At 45.2% G+C, this 23,063-nt stretch overlaps 1 protein-coding gene across 3 annotated transcripts in view; it reads right to left on the reverse strand.

Annotated features, from left to right (window-relative positions):
• Window positions 1-1,093: 1,093 nt before the first annotated feature.
• Window positions 1,094-23,063, reverse strand: part of THOC5 (THO complex subunit 5) — a 35,216-nt gene continuing 13,246 nt past the window's right edge. For 2 of the 3 annotated variants that reach the window (XM_059408775.1, XM_059408777.1), the window contains exons 8-21: window positions 22,269-22,401; window positions 21,519-21,551; window positions 20,179-20,256; window positions 19,479-19,519; window positions 19,142-19,241; window positions 17,662-17,770; window positions 12,862-12,963; window positions 12,055-12,151; window positions 11,367-11,481; window positions 9,992-10,095; window positions 9,778-9,865; window positions 5,218-5,333; window positions 4,358-4,548; window positions 1,094-1,296 (exon numbers count right to left, since the gene is read on the reverse strand). In XM_059408775.1, the coding sequence (XP_059264758.1) occupies window positions 1,233-1,296; window positions 4,358-4,548; window positions 5,218-5,333; window positions 9,778-9,865; window positions 9,992-10,095; window positions 11,367-11,481; window positions 12,055-12,151; window positions 12,862-12,963; window positions 17,662-17,770; window positions 19,142-19,241; window positions 19,479-19,519; window positions 20,179-20,256; window positions 21,519-21,551; window positions 22,269-22,401 (1,371 nt within the window). In that variant the 3' untranslated portion in view covers window positions 1,094-1,232. The remainder of the gene's footprint in view (window positions 1,297-4,357; window positions 4,549-5,217; window positions 5,334-9,777; window positions 9,866-9,991; window positions 10,096-11,366; window positions 11,482-12,054; window positions 12,152-12,861; window positions 12,964-17,661; window positions 17,771-19,141; window positions 19,242-19,478; window positions 19,520-20,178; window positions 20,257-21,518; window positions 21,552-22,268; window positions 22,402-23,063) is intronic. The other variant, XM_059408776.1, reaches the window with a different exon arrangement.

Below are 23,063 nucleotides of genomic sequence, written 5' to 3' on the forward strand. Positions count from 1 at the left end.
TAATTCATGACCCTGAGATCAGGAGTTGCTTGCTGTTCTGACTAAGTCAGCCAGGTGCCCCAAGTATATAATAATTCTCTCTCTTTTTTAAATATTTTAATTGAGAGAGAAAGGGAGAGAGAGGGAAAGAGATAGTGAGAGTGGCGGCGGGGGGGTGAGCAAGGAAAGGGAGAAGTAGGCTCCCTGCTGAACAGGAAGCTGGACATTGGGCCCAATCTCAATAACAACCCAAGCTGAAGACAGATGCCTAACTGACTGAGCCACCCAGGTACACCTGTAATAATTCTTAAATATTTTCCAGCTTTATATCTTATTTCTTAAACAAATAATGAACTGAAAACTGACTTTTTTTTTTGAGGAGATGGGGAATAAGTTTTTTGACAAAACTGTCCAAGAACACTTTATGCCATCCTTCACTTTGACTTTTGCAGAATTATAAAGGAGGTTATTTTGAAAATATTTTAGAGGGTTTTATCGATTTTCCTAGGACTTCTCCTAATTCCCTGAGAGTCGAACCATTATTTTTGAGGCACTTATCATGTCCTCACCATGAAGATTCTCTTCAAATGGCTCCTGGTCTCACTCTGCCAGAGCCTCATTAGATGGTGGCTCTACATGTGATTCTCCAACACCATTCTCACTGACTTCACACAATGCTGCAATATTTACAATTACTCCTTGTACCTGTCTTCTCTTTGTGCTACACAGTCAGATGTTTATAAAATCCAACAATCAGAGAGAATCTGCCCAATGAAGGTACTGAAGTTAGTGGAGGGAGAGGGGAAGGGAAAGAACTTTTGTTTTTTTGGGCTGTGCTCACTTGGGCTTTCCCTGCCACCTCCTAATGGCAGAGACTTAGGGTAATAAACACCAAAATAATGAGGCCTTCCCAAAGCAAGAACAAGAAAGATGAGTGGGGATAAGAGGGCAGCATCTTTCTACAGACTCAGAATATTCTGCACTCTGCTTTTCTTGGCCACCTAGAGAAAGCCAGTCCACAAAAACTCTTTCACAATATGCTGTGGTCCCCAGCTGCCCTTCCAGACTGCAAATCCACCCCCGTCGTCTCCAGGAAGCCACAAGACAAAGGTCACTTGGTCAAGTGACACTTTAATAAGCTAGAAATAAAAAAACCTGTCTTTGGAGACTATCAAGAGCCACATGTGGGCCAAAGCAGAAGGTAGAGGCATAGCACTTTGGTCATGGGGGAGAACAACAGGCTGAGTGGAAGGTCAGCGATGGCTGAAGAATCCTTGAGGATGGTTATATTTAAACGGCTTCATCCTGCTGGGGCCCCTAAAGAAAGAGGAGAAGGGAAATCAGTTAATACCGTGCCCTTTGGGCTGACAAAAGAAATTACAATTCATCTGCACAAGGGAAAACTATGCAACTGTTGGGAGGTGAAAAACGAACGAAAAGCAGACTATAAAACAATATGTAAGGTGTCATACTGTTTTGGCGAAAATGTATGCTTGCAAAGGCATGAGCATAAACCTGGAAAGGCCCTCACCAACAACAGGCACTTCGGAGACCCTCACTTTTTAGTGTTTTTACAAAACTGCTCATTGACGTTTTTATGTTTAACAACAAACATATTTCTTTCTCTCTCTCTCTTTTTTAAAAGATTTTGTTTATTTGAGAAAGAAAGTGAGGAGAAAGAGAGTGAGTGAGTGCACAGGAGCAGGGGGTGAAGCAGAGGGAGTAGCAGGCTCCCTGCTGAGCAAGGAGCCCGATGCGGGGCTCAATCCTAGGAGCCCAGAATCATGACCTGAGCAAAAGACAGATGCTTAACCAACTGAGCCACCCAGGTGCCCCTATTTAATTTTTATAATAAGAAAAAACCTTAAAATCCTCCTTTTGCAGGGAGATTCCCGTGTAAACAAGAACGAAAAGAATCAGCACTAAGTGTCTGCCAAGAGCCACGTGCTTTATACTACTACCTCTGAGATACTATTTCTACCATTTTATAGATTTTATAGATGAAGAAACAGTCTCAGGAAGGTAAACTGTCTGCCCGAAGGTAATTGTCAGAAAGGAACGGGCTCAACTTCAAAACCAGGACTAACACTAAATCCTACTGGCCACAGGCAGGCTGACAATCATGGCCAAAACCTCAACGCTCTGAAGCTAAGGTGCTTCAGCTATAATGGTAGGGATTTGGGGATCCCAGGCAAAACTTCACAAACGGACCTCTTCTACCCAACTCCACAGTGAACAATGACCATCTAAAGGGCCACTTTTGTCTGCTATGGTTGACATTCAGTGGTAACTTGAAAGGTGACACCCTGGATATCAGTCTGAAGAGTGTGTGTGTGTGTGTGTACACAGAGACAAGAGAAATAAGGTTTTTATTCCAATACCAATGCAACTACTTACTTAAGTGAGGGCTTACTCTGCGTGCCATCGTATTTGGCACTTTACACACTATATCTCGTTTAATTTCATCTTCCCTATAATACCTGAAGTGGATGCTGTTTTGTTTTGTTTTTAACCAATGAGGAATCTGAAGCTCAGGCGGCTAAGTGTAGACCCTCATCACATAGGCTGGAACTGCAATGTGAACCCACATCTTTTTGGGCCCAAAGTCCTTGCTCATAACCATAATGACAGATACTCCCAACATCACAAGGGCACAGAATCACCTGGGCAAGTCTAGGCATATGGCTAATGGAGAACCCACAGTCTGAAGGTAGCCAGCCGCAGGCAGAACTAGACCTCCTGCCTCCTGCTGCCAGGCCAGCACTTTGCAGCCCAGCTTCTTGGTCTGATACCAGTGGTTAGCTGGACTCTAGGCTGAGAAACTTGCATCTCTCCAGTCATGGGGTTAACTGGATCTGAGAAGCCAAAGGAGCGAAACCCAGAATGCCCTGATGGAGGACCTCTGCCTGGGTGACAAAAAGCACTACAGGAAATGGATCCTTCGGGAACCATTAGGTAACAGAAAATAAACACTGACTGTGTGAGAGCTCCCACCCTCGAAATGTGTTACAGCAGATAGGGAGGGTGGGAAGAACAGAGTTCTCACACAGACTCACTAGGGAGAGCAAGTCCTAGAAGCTACCAACATCTAGCCGCCAGCTCCACCTTCCAGCAGCCACCTGGGGGCTGGAACTGGTTATTATCAGATAACATGAAGAACCAGGCCAGGTGGAGGTGCCAGATGGAGGCGGAAGGATGCTGGCACAGCTTCCAGGTGCTGGGACTGGCTATCTGAGGTAAGGGGCAGGTAAGGGACATTTAGACTGACAGGGAATACAGGGATGCCCCAATTAGAAACAGATTATAGCCCTTCCTCTCTCCCAGACACCATTCCTCCCTAGCTGCTTGCTCAAAAGGGAAGGAAAGCCTAACAGCATGGACTCTGGAATTTTGAAACTGATCTTTAAGAACAAGAACATGTGGGGTGCCTGGGTGGCTCAGTCTATTAAGCATCTACCTTTGGCTCTGGTTGTAATCCCAGGGTCCTGAGATAGAGCCCCATATTGGGCTCCCTGCTCAGTGGGGAGCCTGTTTCTCCCTCTCCTTCTGCTTGTGCTGTCAAATAAATAAATAAACAAAAGAAATAACAAAACAAAAGAACAAGAACATGTGTTAAGGGATAAAAGGGAGAGAAAGGACCTCACCAAAGTGAAAAGAAAAGTAGCTAAAAGTGCCATGAGCACAGACACACTGAACACCAAGTCATCAGGACCTAATGGCATTTTGTGAGCCCTGTCTGTGCCAGGAACCGTTCTCATAGCTTATATGAATTATCTCTAATTCACCACGAGCCAGACAATATACTTCCATGTCAGCCTTTAGGAAATAGGTCCAGAGCTAAAGTGATTCTAACAAGATCACACAGCTGGTGAGCAGCAAAGCAATGATCTGTACTTATTATTTGTCTTACTTCAGAACTGGTTCCTTCCATGATGCCCAACTGCCTAGAACTGCCATTCTCATAGACTCAGGAGCATCCCAGGAAGAATATGGCAGACTCTGGGACTGGTGGGGCTTTATGTAGTTTTAAAAGCTTATTTGGACAATAAAAAGCAAACCATGTTGTTTTCCAAAAGAAGCACAGGAAGTTTAGCTTAATCCTTTTGGTTCTGGTGGGGCTCACTCAGTGGGTGGCCCACCTTCAGGGGTGCTCGAGAAGAACAGCTGGACCAGCTGTAGGAAGTGGGTTTCAGGAAAGAGGGAGCAAGCCCTGCTCAGAAAATCTGGCTACAGAATTTTTATTTCCACTGTGAAGAGAGACAAGCACACGTGAGTACGAGCACGCCCTCCATACCAGGTTCTGATCTCTGCCCTGAGTCCCTGAGAGAGGCAAGGCTGGACACCTCCAGAGCTCCAATGTTCCCACCCGTCCCCTCACCTGAAAAGCCGCAGACACATCTTCTCCTGGGGAAACTCCTTGGGCCCCTCCACACTGTCATCGTGGCTGTCAGTCTCCAGGTAGACATCCAGCAGCACACACAGGCGCTGCAGCTGGTTGGTCAGGAGCTGATGGCTGGGTCGGGGGCCGCACAGCTCCTTGTAGCAAACGTTGACCTCACTCTCCATAGCCTAAGGAGTGGGAAAGCCAGAAACTCAGCACTACCTTCAGACTAACTGGGTCTGACAGCTCCACAGGAACAGTAGCCAGGCCTCTATAGGACCTCGGTCACACCAGATCAAACCCGATGAGTTTATCCTCAGGCTCAGGACACCAGCGTCTTCCTGATTCTGACCTGTAACTTTCCCTAGCCAACATTCCCACAGCCAAGAAGATGGAGGTGTGTGGAGAAGAAATCTCAAGACCTAAGTCAGAAGGTATTAGCATTAAAAACATGATCCACAGCCAGCAGGACACTACAGAATCAAATCAACAGGTACAATGATTATTTACTAGCTACAATAATCTCACACACCACCTCATGCCAACACTTCCATGCTTCCCAGTTTATTCACATTTCCACCGAAGCCCAAGACAGCAACCTTTCAAGGCAAGGATTTATAGTATCCCCATTTTAAAATGGGGTGACCCCAAGCTAGGCAACTGGTTAATATGGCGCTAGGCTTTTTCTTCTACTATACCAAAAAGCCTCCCGCAAATTCTACAAATCCTGGCAGGCCTCACGGTCCACTGGAATTAGACCAGTGGCTAAGCTCTCAGTTGCAGCACGTCTTGCCACTGCCCTCCCTCCCCCAAAGAGGCTCTCCGTGCTCTTTCCATCACCTCCAGCAGGGTCTTACCCGAATGTTGTCATCATTGCTATTGGTTTTCTCTCCTTTCCAGTTCAGACAGAGCTGGAAAACAGGTGGGATGGAGGAGTAGCCAGGGTTTAGCACCACAGCAGCCTGGAGTTTGGCTGGGAAGGGAGTAAGGAGGAAAAACCAGTTCTGAGACCGGGTATACCAGTCATGGACCCTCCCCACTGGGCCCCTGAGGCTAGCTCTGCCTTGTATTAATCCGAGTGTTGCACAGCACATTCTGGTACCTTTATTTTTGTTTTAGAATCTCCTAAGTAGAACTGTCAGGTTGCAGAATGTGAGGTCCTGTGACTCTGGTCCCTCCAAGAATGCAGAGGTGTGTGGACTCCCCAGAATCTGGTCCACACTGGGTCTGCCCAAGAGTTTTATTTGCTCCTTTGACAGAATTTTGTTTTAACTGGCATTTCTTTCTTTGCCAGCAAGTTAAGGATTTTCCCATGTGAAGGCTATCTGTTTTTTCTTTCCAGCAATATTGTGTACTAGCTATTATATCAAATATATTTTCTCTACTCTATTCCTTTTCTTTTTAGGTATTTTGTTATGTGAAACTTTTTAATAGCCAACTTACTGTATTCCAAGCACTGTGTTGTACTCTTTAAACACATTTTATTTCATCCTACCAATGATTCTGAGATGGGTACCATTATTACATGCCCGTTTTATATACAAAGAAAACGAAGCTCTGACAGAATCTTCCTTAGGATCAAACTGTTGCAAAGCAGCAGTGCTGAGCTTAACTAGAACTGTCGGATATCAAAGCTATGTTCATACTCCTTATAGGAAATAGTTGTATTTCTTTTTTATAGACTTTGAGAGAAAGAAGGAGGGCAAGCATGAGCAGTGAGGAGGGGTAGAGGGAGAGGGAGAAGCAGACTTCTTGCTGAGCAGGGAGCTCGACACGGGGCTTGATCCTAGGACCCTGACATCATGACTTGAAGTGAAGGCAGACGCTTAACTGACTGGGCCACCAGGTGCCCCTGAAAAGTTATATTTTTTAATGTATTCATTTTCTTCTCTGGTGACAGCCTTTGCATTTCTCCACAGGACATTTACCCTTTCTACCAATGGGTGAAGTATGCCATTCTTTTTTCATTATTTATAGGGGAAAGAAAAAGAACTGTGACACACCAGTAATTCAAACAAAAGAGAACAAGAGAATATAAATTAAGACAATTCTTCCCTGACAGTTGCAACCACATTTATTAGTACACACATTTTATCCTACCCAAAGGATAAAAACACAGTGATCCAAAGAGGCACCTGCACCCCAGTGTTTAGCAGCAATGTCTGCAATAGCCAAACTATGAAAAGAGCCCAGATGTCAAATGACAGATGAATGGAAAAAGAAGACATGGTATATATATATACAATGGAATATTACTCATCAGAAAGATGAAATCTTACCATTTGCAATGATGTGAATGGAACTAGAGGGTACTAGGCTAAGTGAAATAAGACAATCAGATAAAGAAAATTGTGATTTCACATATATTTGGAATTTAAGAAACAAAACAGGATCATGGGGAATGGGGAAAAATAAAATGAAATCAGAGAGGGAGACAAAGAGTAAGAGACTCAAGTATAGGAAATAAACTGATGGTTGCTGGAGGGAAGGTGGGTGGGGGATAGGGTAACTGGGTGATGGACATTAAGGATGGCACATGATGTAATAAGCACTGAGTAGTATATGTAAGACTGATGAATCACTGAACTCTACCTCTGAGACTAATAATACACTATAATTAATAGAATTTAAATAAATTAAATGAAAAAATTAAAAATAAAAAGTAAGTCCTTTCTCTCCTGCCATATTGTTGGTGTCCTAACAGCATATATTCCTAGATTTATCTCTATTCAATTTTTTTGTTTTTAATTCATCAGTTTTCAAACTGATCTGTTGTAAAGTGATTTAAATTTTTTGGAATTGACTGCCCACTTATTCATTTAAATTTCACTCTTAAATTTTCAAATTCTTCAATGCATCTTAGGAAAATTTTATTTATCATATTCACTCTGATGGATCTAGAACACTTACTACCTTTCAAGCTTTCATCTGCCCAACCAACAGAGTGATGTCTATGACTTTTCCCACTTGGGCTTTATAAATTCTTGGACTCGGGGCACCTCAGTGGGTTAAGCCTCTGCCTTTGGCTCAGGTCATTATCTCAGGGTTTTGGGATTGAGCCCCACATTGGGCTCTCTGCTCAGAGGGGAGCCCGCTTCCCCCCACCCTTTGCCTGTCTCTCTGCCTACTTGTGATCTCTGTCAAATAAATAAATAAAATCTTTAAAAAAAATTAAACATCTTGGACTACATGTTTTGTGTCCTTTTATTTAAAAAAATTTTTTTTAAAGATTTTATTTATTTGATAGAGAGAGAGATCACAAGTAGACAGAGAGGCAGGCAGAGACAAAGAGGGAGAAGCAGGCTCCCTGCTGAGCAGAGAACCCATCCCAGGACCCTGAGATCATGACCTGAGCTGAAGGCAGAGGCTTAACCCACTTAGCCACACAGGTGCCTTTTTGTACCCTTTTAAAACAGTATTCTATGTTATTTAGGAACAAGGTAAAAGTATTTTTTTTTTTTTAAGATTTTATTTATTTATTTGACAGAGATCACAAGTAGGCAGAGAGGCAGGCAGAGAGAGAGGAGGAAGCAGGCTCCCTGCCGAGCAGAGAGCCCGATGCGGGGCTCGATCCCAGGACCCTGGGATCATGACCCGAGCCGAAGGCAGCGGCCCAACCCACTGAGCCACCCAGGCACCTGGTAAAAGTATTTTCTTTTTTTTTTTTTTTAAAGATTTTATTTATTTATCAGAGAGAGAGGGGGAGAGAGCAAGCACAGGCAGACAGAATGGCAGGCAGAGGCAGAGGGAGAAGCAGGCTCCCCGCCGAGCAAGGAGCCTGATGTGGGACTCAATCCCAGGACGCTGGGATCATGACCTGAGCCGAAGGCAGCTGCTCAACCAAATGAGCCACCCAGGCGTCCCTAAAAGTATTTTCTTAAAGGGAGAAGAATGAGAAGCAAATGTACAAAAAATAGTCAAATTCCAAATTCCAAATCCCTATTCCAAATAGTAGTCACCTACCCTGAGGGAGAGAAAGAAGTATAAAGTAAGGGGACCTCAACTATATCTAAAATATTTAATTTCCTCAGAATTTTTTTTTTTTTTAAAGATTTCATTTATTTATTTGACAGACGGAGATCACAAGTAGGCAGAGAGGCAGGCAGAGAGAGACGGAGAAGCAGGCTCCCTGCTGAGCAGAGAGCCCGATGTGGGACTCAATCCCAGGACCCTAGGATCATAACCTGAGCCGAAAGCAGAGGCTCTAACCCACTGAGCCACCCAGGCGCCCCTCCTCAGAATATTTTAAAACCATACAAAGGAAAAAAGAAGATAAGAAACCACAGGGTAGAGAAACTCTAACATCAAAGAGTGCAATCTTTCCTTATGTTTCTCCCACTAGCTTAGAATCACAGAAAATCCCCCAGCTCTGCAGCCACAGAAACACGGGGGTCAGATCCTATGGGCAGTGCCAGGCTCGCCAGGGCAGGAGCCAGAAAACAGCTCCAGAGGCAGCACCTGGTTGGCTCCACAGCAAGCCTTGGCAAATTAGATGCCAGGACAGCTGTGAGAAATAATAGCTTGTGATGCCTCCAAAGTGAGTGTAGGAACCGCCGACAGGGAGGAAGGTCCTGCCACCCTGCACACTTCACAACCTGAGAATAACATGTCAGCCCTTCTGTGAAGAGGAGGAAGAACAGGTACCTGCTTTTAGAGAATGGTAAAGAAAAGGGCCAAGAGCTCAGGCTCAGAAGTCAGACTGCACTTGGGACTGAGTCTCAGTGTGCCTGCCTATAAAATGGGAATACAGGTTTCTCCTATTATCCAAAAGCAAAACGTTCCTATGAACCCTTTCCTAAGCCCAAAGGGCATAAATAAAGGGGCATCCTCCACATCCTGAGCATTAATGCCACTTTACTTTTATAAAAGACCTACATCAGCACAGTAATGACTTTTTTGGTAAAAGTGAAAATCCTCCTTTCTTTCAGTTAATGGAAACAGGTATTCATGTAGGTTTTTTGTAAAAGCAAAGTGGTGGCATGCAAACTTAAGGAAAACGGGGGCTACCTTTATGACTACTCTCAGTACTGTCATGAGGATTAAATGAGATAAGATGTGGTTGTGTTACAGAGCAAGTCTTCACTGAACGGTGGATCTTCCAATCATTACTATTTGCTAAGTCACACTGGCAGGATTCTAGGATCTTTTGCTTTCTTTGGGCAGCCCTCAGGAATGCTTTATTCCCTTTTTTTTTTTTTTTTTTTTAAGATTTTGTCAGAGGGACAGAGACAGGCAGAGGGAGAGAAGCAGGCTTCACACTAAACAAGAAGCCTGATGTAAGACTTGATTCTAGGGCTCTGAGATCATGACCTGAGCCAAAGGCAGACAGTTAATTGACTGAGCCACCCAGGTGTCCCAGGAATGTTTTATTCTTACTAGCTCCCCTTGTCTAGTACCATGATCAGAAAAGAAATTACCTGTGCCCCTTTCCACGAGTGCCATGTAGTAGAGATTCGTGTCCTCAGCCAGTCCTGCCTCCACAATGTCCTTGGTGAAATGCAGCTCCTAGAAGTCACCACAGCGGAGTGAACTCCTAGATACTCCAGTCAAGTGCCCCGCTGAAAAGGCAGGAGCTGAAAAGTGACAGGAGTCTTTGGGATGGCAAGGGTGATCTGGCCCTCCTCCACTTACCATGTAATCCTCATGGGCAATCATCACCCACTTCACCAGGCGGGAGACAACCTTTGCAGGGAAGAGGTACTGGCAATCACTAGTAACTGGTACGATGCCATGTTCTAAAAGAGAGCAAGATATGTGGTATCACAGGTAGCAATCAGGTGCCACACAGGGTAACTAGTATCTGGAGGGCTCAGATTGCCCTGCCAGCTGTGCAGGTACAGGAGGCATTCCACAGATACCCTGGTCAACAGGTGCTAGGATTGCAGGTGCACCACTTGACCTTACCCGGGTGCTAAGTGCTTGTGGCCAGACCTAGCACTAGCTTTCACGGTGCTTTATCTTTAATGCAAATGATTGTCAGCAAAACAAAACCCCCGCTGGCAGCCAGAACCAGTGACAGTGTCTCTGCAGCAGGGACTGTTAATTAGATCAAATAGCTAAGAGGGCTGTTTTCATAGCTGACCTTGATGGAGGAAACAACTGAAGTGTTCTGTGTCAGTTCCTCTAAGGGAGGAGAGCTAGAGAACTGCTCCAGGGCAAATTCCTGCTGGCACTTCAATCTGCAAATATGCCAACACAGTAAATGCTGTCCAGGATGAAAATCATCCAACCTCAGGACAAAACAAGTGGAGCAATGCTGATGGGGAGCAAGCCTGCCACAAGCAATGCTGCCCTGGGGACACCTGGGTCCACGTAGATTGCCAGAGCTCCCTGACAGGGTAATGATCTCTAGATGGGTCCCAGAAACCCAATGACTTTCCCGAGAGTTACTATTTCAGTTCAGAAAGACCTTAACTCTCACTATCCCACAACTGCCTTATGCATGGTAAGCCCTTGACAAGTATTTTGTGAATGAGGAGAAACATCCAACAGGGCACCACTGTGGTCAATGGCTCATCAGAATCACCTGAGAGCTTATGAAAAACACTGGGGTTCGGCCTTACCATGGAAGACGTTAGCTCAGTAGGTCTCAGGGGAAGGGGGAGGGCGTGGATTCCTGAACAGCTGTACTCAAATAAGCTAAATGTAAAGTCTACAAAGCATGAATTGGGCTTCTACTAAGTATCAGTAGAATGGACACCAAAGGCTGACATATGCTAACCTAAAGTAGGTTAGTAGTAGTAGTTGTTCCTGACCAGTCCACTATCCTGGACCACCCAGACGGCTCTGGGCCTCTTTTGTGAGCTAGGACAATCATGATGGCCCTGAGGGGAGCTCAGAACTCTGCATGGATGGGCCTGTAGCTCTCTCTAGTGGCCCTGCCACCAGCTCTGCTCAGCAAGAGCCAGGAACCAAGCCCTCTCTGATGTGTCATCAGAACTGGAGAAATCTGAATGAAGGATAAGTCATCTTTGTCTCTGTGTTGTCCAAGTGGCTCTTAACTTACCCAGGGATGCAAACTGTTTGTGAAGGGCCAGACGGGACTGCACCCTGGTCTTCAGCAGTTTCATGGTGGTCTCCATGTGGCTGGCGCTCAGCGAGTGGTCAGCAATCACCGTGTGCTGTGGACAACAGAGAGCAGCACACCTGGGGCTCTGTCCCTTCCTCCAGGCACTGCCTCTCTCCTAGGCCCCGCATGCCTATGGCAGCCGGGACCACCCACACCGAGATAGATTATCTTACAGAAATTGCAGGAATTGCCTGCTGTGACAGGCCTGATGCTGAGTTCCAGTAGGAACAATATAAACTACTAGGTTCTTGAGAGGCTTGGTCACCTCTTGAGAAAGACTTCTAATATGCCACATCCCCTGGGGTTCTGTTGACACCTAATTTTTGGCATCTCTGTACATAAAATTGAGGGGTGGCAGAGCATGGAGCCCTGCTGTACCCAAGGCAAGGACCAAAGTTATAATTAAGAGAGCTGTTATGCTCAGGGAGAAGGCAAAAGGTACAAAAACACTTGTAGGCTTCAGACATTTTAGTATCCTGAGTGGAGGGAGGACAGATCATAGCCTGGAGGGATAGCATTCTGATCATTCAAAACCCCCAGAGGACATCAGAAGCCTTTCTGGAGTCTGCACAGGATATGAGGAAGTAGAGATCTTCAGCCAAGGAGAAAGAATCAGTGAACACACCTGGGGCTGCTCTTTGGGGAAGTGGAGGCCACCCAGCTTCTGTACCCACAAATAGGGGTGACCTAGGTCAAGTACGTAGTCTCTCAAAGTCAGGATGCTGCATAAAAGAACACAGCATAAAAAGATGTTATAGGGGCACCTGGGTGGCTCAGTTGGATTAAAGCCTCTGCCTTCAGCTCAGGTCATGATCTCAGGGTCCTGGGATAGAACCCTACATCAGGCTCTCTGCTCAGCTAGGAGCCTGCTTCCCCCTCTCTCTCTGCCTACTTGTGATCTGTCAAATAAATAAATAAATACATAAATAAAAGTTATAAGTCCTTTCTGCAGTGGTCCCAGGACACAGCCTTTTCTATCCCCTCACCCCCTCAAAATGGACTAGTCCTGCAGGCTCAGCCACTCACAGCCAGGATCTAAACTACATCACCTCCCTACTGTGAATTTCACCTCTCCCATGTTTGCTTTTCTCTTCCTACCCTTACTCATAGGCAAATCTCAATAAGGCAGTGCCACTGAGCTTTTCACCAGCCTACCAATTTTTTAAATGTTTTTAAAGTTTTTAATCCTCAAAGAATTAAAATGATAAACCATGTTATATCATATGTTATGTCTTCCAAGTTTGATGCTTCCACCCCTCCTCACCCTTCCATGACCTTCATTTGCCCCTGCATTCCCTTCTCTTAAAACCACACTACCACCCCACCCCAGAGTCTCCCCTCCCCACTGAGAGGCCTCTGGCCCTAAATGGTGAGCTGCCAGAGGCACTCCAAAGCAGAGAGGCTGGGAGAGGAGGAGACACTGCTGACTCACCCGACTTTATCAAACTGATACTGATTGGCTGGATTTGGAGTTTTCTTTCCGTGATCTCCTGGATACAAACAGCTCAAGACTGAGTCAGGAGACAGCAAGTCACTGGCAAAGGGAAAAGACCGCAGTGAGAATGCTGGCCAATGCCTTGCCTCAAGGCAGACTTGGTGATCTGGGGATGGTAATGCCACCTATCACTGAGGGTCATGCTACCATTTCCAGAATGCTTCCTATGGACCTTTATACTTGAGGTCACCAGACCCCTACAACCCTATGAGGGAGGGAGTATAACCATTTTCATTTTACAGAGGAGAAACTCAAAGCTTTGAACAATATGGCTGATCTAGGATCATACTACTCATAAATACTGGAGCCGGGATTTGCACTATCTGATCAAAGACAGTAGTTGTTCTAAGCACCGAGTTTTTTTGAAAACCCTATCCCTTCGAGGTAATATGATGACCAGGGCCTTACCTCAAAGGCAGCAAAGCCCTGTGACACTGGAGATAAATTAATCACAATTTTCTTAAGAGCAGAAGAGAATCCTTTCTATCCCAAAAGAACAAGTGTGCAGTTTTGATGGTGTGTCTATCTTACTTTGGCCAAATTTTATACTATTTACAGAAAAAGGTCCCCTTTTATGTCGCCAGAGAAAGACATTATCACATGTGCTGGAGACAAGGTGACCCAGGGCTATAAGCAGAGAGACAGCGCCATTGCCACCCACCTGGAATGGTTAGGGCACAGCCTATAATTAAAGACTAGTGGAGAAGGAATGGGAGGGGAGAAGAGGAGGATAATGGAGTAATCTAATCGCAAAGGACAAGGCTCATTCTTTCCCTCAGCCAGTGTGGGGGGCGGGGGAGATCCTCCTTCTTCTTTACCTTTCCAGGTATCGTAATAGGAGCAACTCAGGAGCAACTCAATTAGCAGAATGGGCTAATTCTGCTGCTCAGAGCCCTGGCACACCTTCAAGAACTTAGCAATGGGACAGTGGCAGCTTCTGACTCTTCCCAGTTCCCTGTCTCTCCTACGGACTCTCTGCCCTCCTCTAGATCTCTGCCCCTTCACTGCCTTTCGTGTAGAACTGACTAGAAAATAAATAAGAATTGTCAGTCTTTTGGGGCAACTTGGTGGCTCAGTTGGTTAAGTGTCTGACTTTGGATCAGGTCATGATCTTGGGGTTCTGGGATTGAGCCCTGCATCAGGCTTCCTGCTCAGTGGGGAGTCTGCTTCTCCCCCTCCTCTGTCCCTCCCCCTATTTATGCTCTCTCTCTCAAATAAATAAAATCTTAAAAAGAAATTTGTTGGGGTACCTGGGTGGCTCAGTCGGGTTAAGCAGCTGCCTTTGGCTCAGGTCATTACTTCAGGGTCTTGGAATCAAGTCCCATCCTTCTCTCTCTCACTCTCCCTCTATGATCTCCCCTCTCAAAAAAATAAGTATCTTAAAAATTTTTTTTTGTTGGGGCACCTGGGCTCAGTTGGTTGAGCCTCTGACTCTTGGCTTCAGCTCAGGTTGTGGTCTCAGGTCATGAGACTGAGCCCTGCACTGGGCTCCATACTCAGCAGGGCGTCTGCTTGACATTCTCCCTCTCAGTCTCCCTATGCCCCCTCCCCACCTCCAATAAATAAATATATCTTTAAAAAAAAATTGTCAGTCTTTTGGCCTATATTTAACAACTACTACTAATAGAATGAAACAGCTAAAGCTGCATGAAAAGATTTCTAATTAACAAAACCTGATGGAAGAATCAAATCTTCTTGACAAAATTACTTCTGTAATATGTGGTTCAGGACAACAAAATAATGGACATAAAAGGGGAGGTTATATATAGTCATAAAACTACAACACCAAGGGGCTCCTGGGTGGCTCATTCAGTTGGGATGTGACTCTTGATCTCAACCAGGTCTTGATCTCTGGGTAGCGACTTCAAGCCCTGCAATGGGCTCCATGCGGGGCATGGGGTCTACTAAAAAAAAAAAGCAAAACCAAAACCACCGGGATGCCTGGGTGGCTCAGTTGGTTAACCATCTGCTCTCAGGTCAAGAACACAGGGCCCCAGGTTCTAGTCCCCCATCAGGCTCCTTGCTCAGCAGGGAGCTTGTTTCTTCCTCTGCCTGCTGCTTCCCCTGCTTTTGGGCTCTCTGACCAAAAAACAAAAACAAAACCAAAACAAAACATAAAACAAAAAACAAAAAAACCCCCCACAACACTGAAACAAAAAATACTCAATTACTCAAATCTTTGTTATAAAATAATAATAAAGGGTTAAAAATTTGGTAAAATTGCAAAATAATTAAGAATGGTTTAATGGCTTAATGAAAAACTGAATAGTCAAATGCCCTAAAGGAAATCATTCTGGAAAATAATTTCTTTTTTTTTTTTTAATTTATTTATTTGACAGACAGAGATCACAAGTAGGCAGAGAGGCAGGCAGAGAGAGGGGGAGGAAGCAGGCTCCCTGCTGAGCAGAGAGCCTGATGTGGGGCTCGATCCCAAGGCCTTGAGATCATGACCTGAGCCGAAGGCAGAGGTTTAACCCACTGAGCCACCCAGGCACCCCTGGAAAATAATTTCTTAAAAGAATATTCAGCAAGGTTGGTTAAATGTTAAATTGTTTGTATTAAGAACATCAATTCCCTAATGAAATAGATTCTGGAAATGGTTGTCAATGATGCTAATGCCACAAAAACAAAGAACCACCTATGCCTCCTGATGGAAATACTCGACATCTATGATATCTTCTGGCTTCCCTGTCTCCCCAGCCAAAACAATCAAAATAAAATCTGAATAAGCCTCTAAATCTAATTTACATGAAATACACAGGGAGGAAGTAACTCATTAAACTGTGCTGCAGGGATGCAAGCATAAAAATCCAGACCAGGGAAACCTATAAACAACCCATTCCGTTCAACAAATGAACAGATGGCAGGGACATTCAGTTGAAAAGAAGCTTGAGAGAAGCCTCACCCAACTGCAACACTTGGACTTTATAGAGATTCGGATTCAAAACTCAATATAAAAACAAAACAGAAAACAAAAAACAAACAAACAAACAAAAAAAACCCAACAACAACAACAACAAAAAAAAACAACAAAAACATGTACAAGACAATCAAGGTAATTTGAACTCTGACTGGATATTGGGTGATACTAAGGAATTAGTGTGAGACTGTGATTATATTGGGGGAAAAAAAGTATCCTTATGTTTTAGTAGATAATAAATAGAATCATACACCAGCCTGGTTTCCCCAAGGGCCAAAGCAGCCTGTACTTGAGCAAAGGCCTGTAGGCTAGAAGTCCAGAGTGCGAGGCTTGGGGCATCCATAACTGGTCACATACTCTTTGGACCTCAGGTTCTCCATCCAGAAAACTGGGGGATGAGCTAAAACTACACCAGGAGGCCCATAAAGATATAATCCTGGTTTCAGGGTAGTGCTTTCTTTCTTATCTCCTCCCTCTTCTGGGGCCATAGCCTATCTTTCACTGTCAGTCACACAGGCCTCAATTTCCTCCCCTTGTAAAGTTACTGTGAAGAGCTAAGCAAATTCATGATAAACACAGCTGTCATTTATCAAGTGCTTCACCTATGCTGAGCACTGGACCTGGTCCTTCACAAACACCCTTGAAGGAGATATTACAGTTAAACGACCAGAGTGAGGAAGCTGACTCAGAAGCCAGGACACTTGGCTCAAGGTGCACACACAGCTCTAAGTGGCAGACAGGACAGGCTGGAGTTTGGAGCCCAGCTGGTAACCAGTCAGCAGCACTGCCCCCATTGTGGCACATGTGGAGCTTTATGAGGAGCTGGAAGTATGCACCGAGGCCTGCCGGTAGCCCTGTTCTTAGTAAGTATGGCGTCTGAGAGGCGAGCAGGCAGAATGCTGGTGACAAGGAGCTCCACCATGGCCTCAAGCTGCCAGACTAAGAGCTCTAGCTGGGCAGTGTAACTAAATGCTCTGGGCTCCCTCTGCTGGGGTCTGGTGAGAATAGGGTCAATTTTATCTAGAGTGCCTTAGGGAACCAGGGCTGTAGCCTGAAGGGGGCGTGGACTGTAAGTGCAGGGTAGAGAACCCAGGGACAAGGCACCACCAGACAGCCATGGGAAGAGCCCCAGCCCACCAGGCACCAGACCTGTGCTTCCTCCCTCATTGGTCTCTGTACAGCCAGCACGAGGACTCAGTATGCTGGAGTGCCAGGCCAGGCTAGTGCGTTTGTAAGTGAGGCTATTTGAACCCCAGGATCTCTTGGGTCCTCCTCCCTTCTTCCCACTCCTAGCTGTGAAACAAGACTGCCGCAGTCAGGGGCTTCCTGGGGATTCCCGACCTGTGTCCTTGATTACTCTGCTTCCTCTCACCCTCCTCAAAATCTTCTCTCATCTCCAGGTAAGAACAATCTGGGACCGAGCTAAGCTGTCAAGCAACAATCCCAGCACTCTGGGACAGAAAAAGTAAAGGGAGAGGGCGGCCTAAATTTGTCAACCTAATAATGTATGCCAAACTCCACTTCTCCATTCATGCTTTTCCACTGTTCATAAAAAGCGGAGCTCTGCCCCACCTACTCAATTTGCCATACATTGTAGTCATTTCATCATCTGCTGTGTAGCTAGAGGACCAACTAAAGTCAGTTAGTGCTTCCTAAATACCAGTGATGTGCCAGGACTCCTAGGCCATGTGGACATGACAACAGAAATCAACACAGCCGTGTACCTCCTCCAAGTGTGAGGAACCAAGATCAGCCCACATTGAAGCTCTTCTTACAACCACCCCCATGCGCCACTCTCCACCACGCCCGCCCAATACCCTGCACTGATGGGGGTGATCAGCTCCGTGGCAGTCGTCACTTTGGCTTTCACTGTCATGATGTTGAGGTTCATGAGGTAGTAGAAAGTCAGGTGAAGCATGCTGTCATCTGGAGCGAGAGGAGGAAAAGAAGACCATGTACAATCTGAACATGAGAGCAGAGTTTATAGTATTAGGGAACAGAAAGGCAGCAAGGGTTTTAAGAGCTTTTACTGAACAAAAACTCAATGTTAATTTCATACTGAGTTGAAAAAGAAGAACGTCTACAAATTCTTTACAACTCCTCTCTCCATGACAGGGAGCTTCATTTCCTACCTTTTTAGTGTGGGCTGGACTTAGCTGCTTCTAACAAAAACAATATGAAAGGAAGTGATCAAACGGATCCAGGTTCATATGATCAGTAATAAGACAGAGTGACACCATTTAATCCTGATATGATGTCATAATGAACACCATGTCTATGGTATTCCTCCCCAAACCCATAACCTCAGTCTAATCAGGAGAAAGGACCAGATAAACCCAAACTGAGTCCTTCTACGTAACAGACCTTGTCTGCAAAGGTCATGAAAGATAAGCAAAGACTGAGGAACTATCACTGCCTGGAAGGGGCAAGAAAACCAAATGCAATGTGAGATCCTGCACTGGATCCTGGAACAAAGAGCATTAGCGGAAAAACCAGGGAAACCCACATAAAATCTGTAGCTTAATTAATAATATTATACCAGTAAAATTAACATTGGTTACACGGCAGTTAAGTAATATGCTGACATCAGGGCAAGCTGGATGAAGAGCATGAGAACTCTACTACTGCAACTCTACTGAGTCTAAAATTATCTCAAAATAACAAGTTTAAAAAAAAAAAAGTAAAGAGAGGACCAGTGAGTAGAATATGTTTCCACCTGTGTAAAAACTAAAAATAGAAGGGGATATACAAACACTAGTATAAGAGCTTTCAAATGCATGAATAGTTCTAGAAAACACATAGAAATCTATCACAATGGTTGTCACTGGAGGTAAGACCAAGGACCACAGTCTGGGAGTCTCAGGTGAAGAGGGAAACTTACATTATGGTTACTCTCACCCTGCTAGAATGCCTTATCATATGCTTCTTTATCCAAACAAAACTAGATTCAAAACATACATTCTCTACAGAACACAAACCTCTACCTACATTTGTTATATTAAGCACTTTGGTCATATTACTCAAAACCAGCATACTCTTGCAACTTGTTCTGTGTATCTGATTTAACAAATTCAGAAACTGGTGTAATTTTACTGAGCATCCATTATGTGTCTAGTTTTGTACTGAATTGTTACAGTTATGACTTAGGGGGGAAAAAATCAAACAAACTTCATGCCAAACAATGAGGAAAAATAGAGAAATATGAAACCAAAATCTTTTCTTAGTCAAACAGGACTTGGCTTGCTGGACCTTGGGCACCTGCAGCTATGGGATTGCCCAGAACAAGGGAAGCCAGACCTTTGCACTTCAGGTCCAGCATGACAGACAGCGGGTGCCTCTTCAGCATCTCCTTGCGTTTGTCATCCAACTGAACTCCCAGTGTGGGTCGCCGGCGTTTCTGGATAAAGAAAGAGCAAAGCAGATAAGCACTAGTCCTACGAATTTCCCCCTTCCTTCTCCCTATAGGCCATGGACTTCTGCCTGGGACCTGCTGCTTCAACTATCTGGCTGCCAGGCCCCCAGGAGCCCTTTCTTTCCAACCTCTTTCTTCTGCTTCTAGGGATAATAGCACCTGCCAACTAGCAGACCCCAGGCGTGGCTGCATGGCACACTCCTGTGGGGCAACAGCTCTCACCGTGGTCTGCTCCTCTTCAGCGTCTGAGTCGCTCTCATCATCTGCAAACACAAAGAGAAGGCATCTAGAGGTGAGGGGGCATATAGGCACCAAGACTCTGTGTCACTTGTAAATACGTTTCATCAGAATACCCGATGAACTGATTTGCTGCTGTTTATGTGGTACAGAAAACATGGTGACCCAAGAAAAAAAAAAGAGGAATGCCTCATAATCCCACTACCCCCTTCCTCCTATTTCTGAAAGTGCTTTTTATTGTCATCCTGTGGACCACAAGCCCCTCCACTGGTAGTGGTGGTGGTAGCAGTAACAGTAGTATAAATAACAACAACAGCGGCAGTTCATACAATTTGAGGGGCTGCTATGTGCCTAGAATGATGTTTAAGGACTTTGCACACATGAGTTCACTTAATCCACTTATCCTACACAAGTAATTATTATCCTGTTTTGACAGGTGCGTAAACTGAGGCTCAGAAATGATAAAGAGCTTTCCCAGGATCAGTGAGCTAGTGAGTAGCAGGGTTGAAATCCACAAGCACTGCTTTTTCTTGTCTATCCGGAGCATTAGGACGTTAAAGTTAAGCTCCGTGATACTCAAAACTAGTACAGCTAATTTCCAAAGACCCAGCACTGCCTGTGAGTGGCGACCCTGTGTCCCGGGAACCAGCTACGGGAAACATGGGGAAGAATCTGACTACATTACCTTGGGAGTCTTCAGGAGGCTTAAACAGAGCCTTGGCTTCGTCCACACTGCCTTCTATTGCCACAGACAATGTCTTATCTGTGAGCAAGAAAAAGGCTTCATATGATAGCTGCTGAGGGAAGGAGCTAAGCTATATAAAAAGGCTAGCTCTGGGAATGCATTTCTTCTGCGTTTGTCACAGGTCCTTACTGACTGGGGGGTGGAAGGGCAAAAGCCCTTTCTCCAAATGAAGAGGGACCTGAGAGGATACTTAAGTTTTTTTTCCAGTGTTGACCAAGAACAAAGAACCCAAAGTGCAAACTTCTGGACCAGCACTACCTGAGACTACAGTGAACTCCTCTCTTTTCAGGCTTATACCAATGCACAATACCAACCTAGGGCCTAAAGCTACAGAATACTTTGCTGACAACTGTCTTAAGGATTCTCATCCAGAACCTGTCCACTGTCCACATCCTGGAAATGACTGCTCTCATCTAAGTGCTTAGTCTCCATTCTGTACTACACCAAGCATCTCGCTGGTACCGTCACATTTAACTGGGAGGCAGGACAGTGGATAGGAACTTGGACCCTGCAGTCTAGTCCCAAATCTGAGTCTCTGCCCCAATTTCTAAACATCTGGGAAGTTATGTCACTGCTCTGAGCCCCACTTTCTGCAACAATGAAGTTCTGTCTTGACAGACAGCAGCTGCCCAGTTGGGTGGTGAGGACCAAATGAGCTCATCCTTATAATTATAAAATTATTTTTTTCAAATTAACGTTTAACTTTCACAACAACCCTATGAAAGCCATACAATTATTATAGCTATGAGATGAGAAAATTAAGGCTCAGAGTTGCAGGATATAATGGGTGGAAGTTGCTAAGCTAGGATTCAAGACCAGGTCTACTCAACTTGAGCCCAGTGTCTCAAGCACAAATGTAAGTGGGCTGTTCTGTGCACCCGACTGACAATTCCCTGGGTCACACTTGGCCTGCTTTTGTGGAACTCCAGAGGTCTAGTGCTGGGAGGTCGAGACAGCCCACCACCCCTCTGGCTCCATTCAAAAGGGTATACAGATTACAGATAGTCACAGGAGCCTGAAATGGTTTGCCCAACTGTACTAAGGAGGGATGGCAAACTTCCTCTACCTGGCAAGCCACTGAGATAATCCTCCCAGGTGGCTGGCTACTGCTGACAGCCCTTCATAAACTAACATACCTCACCCCAAATAAGGTGGTTGCCCCCACAAACCACTGGCAAATGCCTAACTGTTCTTTTGGGTAACTTAATCCTGAAATTCTACAGTAAAATGGGAAAGGAAACAGGATGGGTTAAAACACAAAAGAAAAGAAAATTACTCACCCTGTCTAGGGGGCTGGGAGGATTTCATATGAGCTGATGATGGAAACAAGGAGGAGAACAAAAGGGAGGGAGCGGACCAGAAGGACCAGGAAAACACAAGAAGAGAGACAGTAATGTGTTGGTGCCCATGGCTGGGAGGAGAGGCATGCACTGGTGCGATACATAACTGTCTGATGCGATGGGGTAAAGAAGAAAAGTTTAGGTGCTGGGTAAAAGCTGCAATAAGGCAAAAGTTAGGGTCTCCAAAAACTTTTCAAAATCCTAGTGAAGTAAAGGGCTGCCCTTAAGCTTAAAGCGGAGACATCTTCCCACTTAGTAATCACTATAATGGCATGCAGCTTGTTTGGGCTTGGTGAAAGTCTGGGAAAGCTGCCTGGTACCTGTGTTCACCAAGTCCTCTCTCTGAAGCAGAGCAAGAGGTGCCGATCCCCCTGCCAAGCGTGCCTTGATGGAGTGAGTGTCTGGGAGCCCAGACAAGCTGCCGGGGCACTGCACCCAACAGCTGCCCAGCCAGGCTCATCAAAGATTCAAAGCCATCCACTCTGAAATGCCCACCAGGTTAGTCTAGCCTCAGGCCAGCTGGTCAAAGCAGCCATGCTGGGTAGTGTGGCGGGGAAGTAGCATCTGTCACCTGTGGGCTTCTGAGCAGGACCAGGGAGCCTTCCTCAGCAGGCAGGGCTTCCAAATGACTCAAACGGCCAAGGCTGCTGCTCCCACAGCCCCTCTTCCTTACCCAACCCCCATACTCACCACAGGCCTGCCCATATGCAGTGGCTTGGACAAAGAGGACATAGAGGGGAGGTGGCAGATGTCTAGCTGTCTCATATTGCTTGTGAGCTTGGTCGAATGGCATGAACAGGTACTCTTGCACGGGGAGGGAAGCCTGCATGCAATAAAAGAAGGGTTTTTGTTTTCTCTTCTTAGGCAGTCCACATGTGAAGGGGTGGCTTTTTATTTAATAAATAGCTTTTTACTTACTAAAAATATGTGATAAACTAAAATAGGTAGACAAAAAGTCAACACAAAAAAACCCCAATTTAAACAAGCAGCAAACAGTAAGAAAATGAACTTAGATAAAGAGCCATTTCCAATAGCATCAAGAAAACATCAACCACCTATGAATAAGTAAGTGAAAGGTATGTAAGCTTCACACAAAGGTCTGAGAATGAAAGGTCTAAATGAACGGATACACGCCATGTTAATGGTCTGTAAGACTCAATATTTTCTTATAATCAATTCTCCCCAAAGCGATCTACCGATTCAATGCAATACCAGTCTAAATCCCAGCACGTGAAAATTGACTCACTGATTCTAAAATTGATTATGTTAAATGCAAAGGGCCAAGGTGCCTGGGTGGTTCAGTTGTTTAAGTGTCTGCCCTTGGCTCAGATCATATCCCGGGGTCCTGGGATTGAACCCCACATTGGGCTCCCTGGTCAGTGGGGAGCCTGCTTCTCCCTTTCCCTCTGTCTCTTCTCCCACCCGTGCTTTTTCTCTCTCACACTTGCGCTCTCTGTCAAATAAATAAAATCTTAAAAAAAAAAA

Source organism: Mustela nigripes, chromosome 8 (genome assembly GCF_022355385.1).
Source record: "Mustela nigripes isolate SB6536 chromosome 8, MUSNIG.SB6536, whole genome shotgun sequence".
NCBI classification, from domain to species: Eukaryota; Metazoa; Chordata; class Mammalia; order Carnivora; family Mustelidae; genus Mustela; species Mustela nigripes.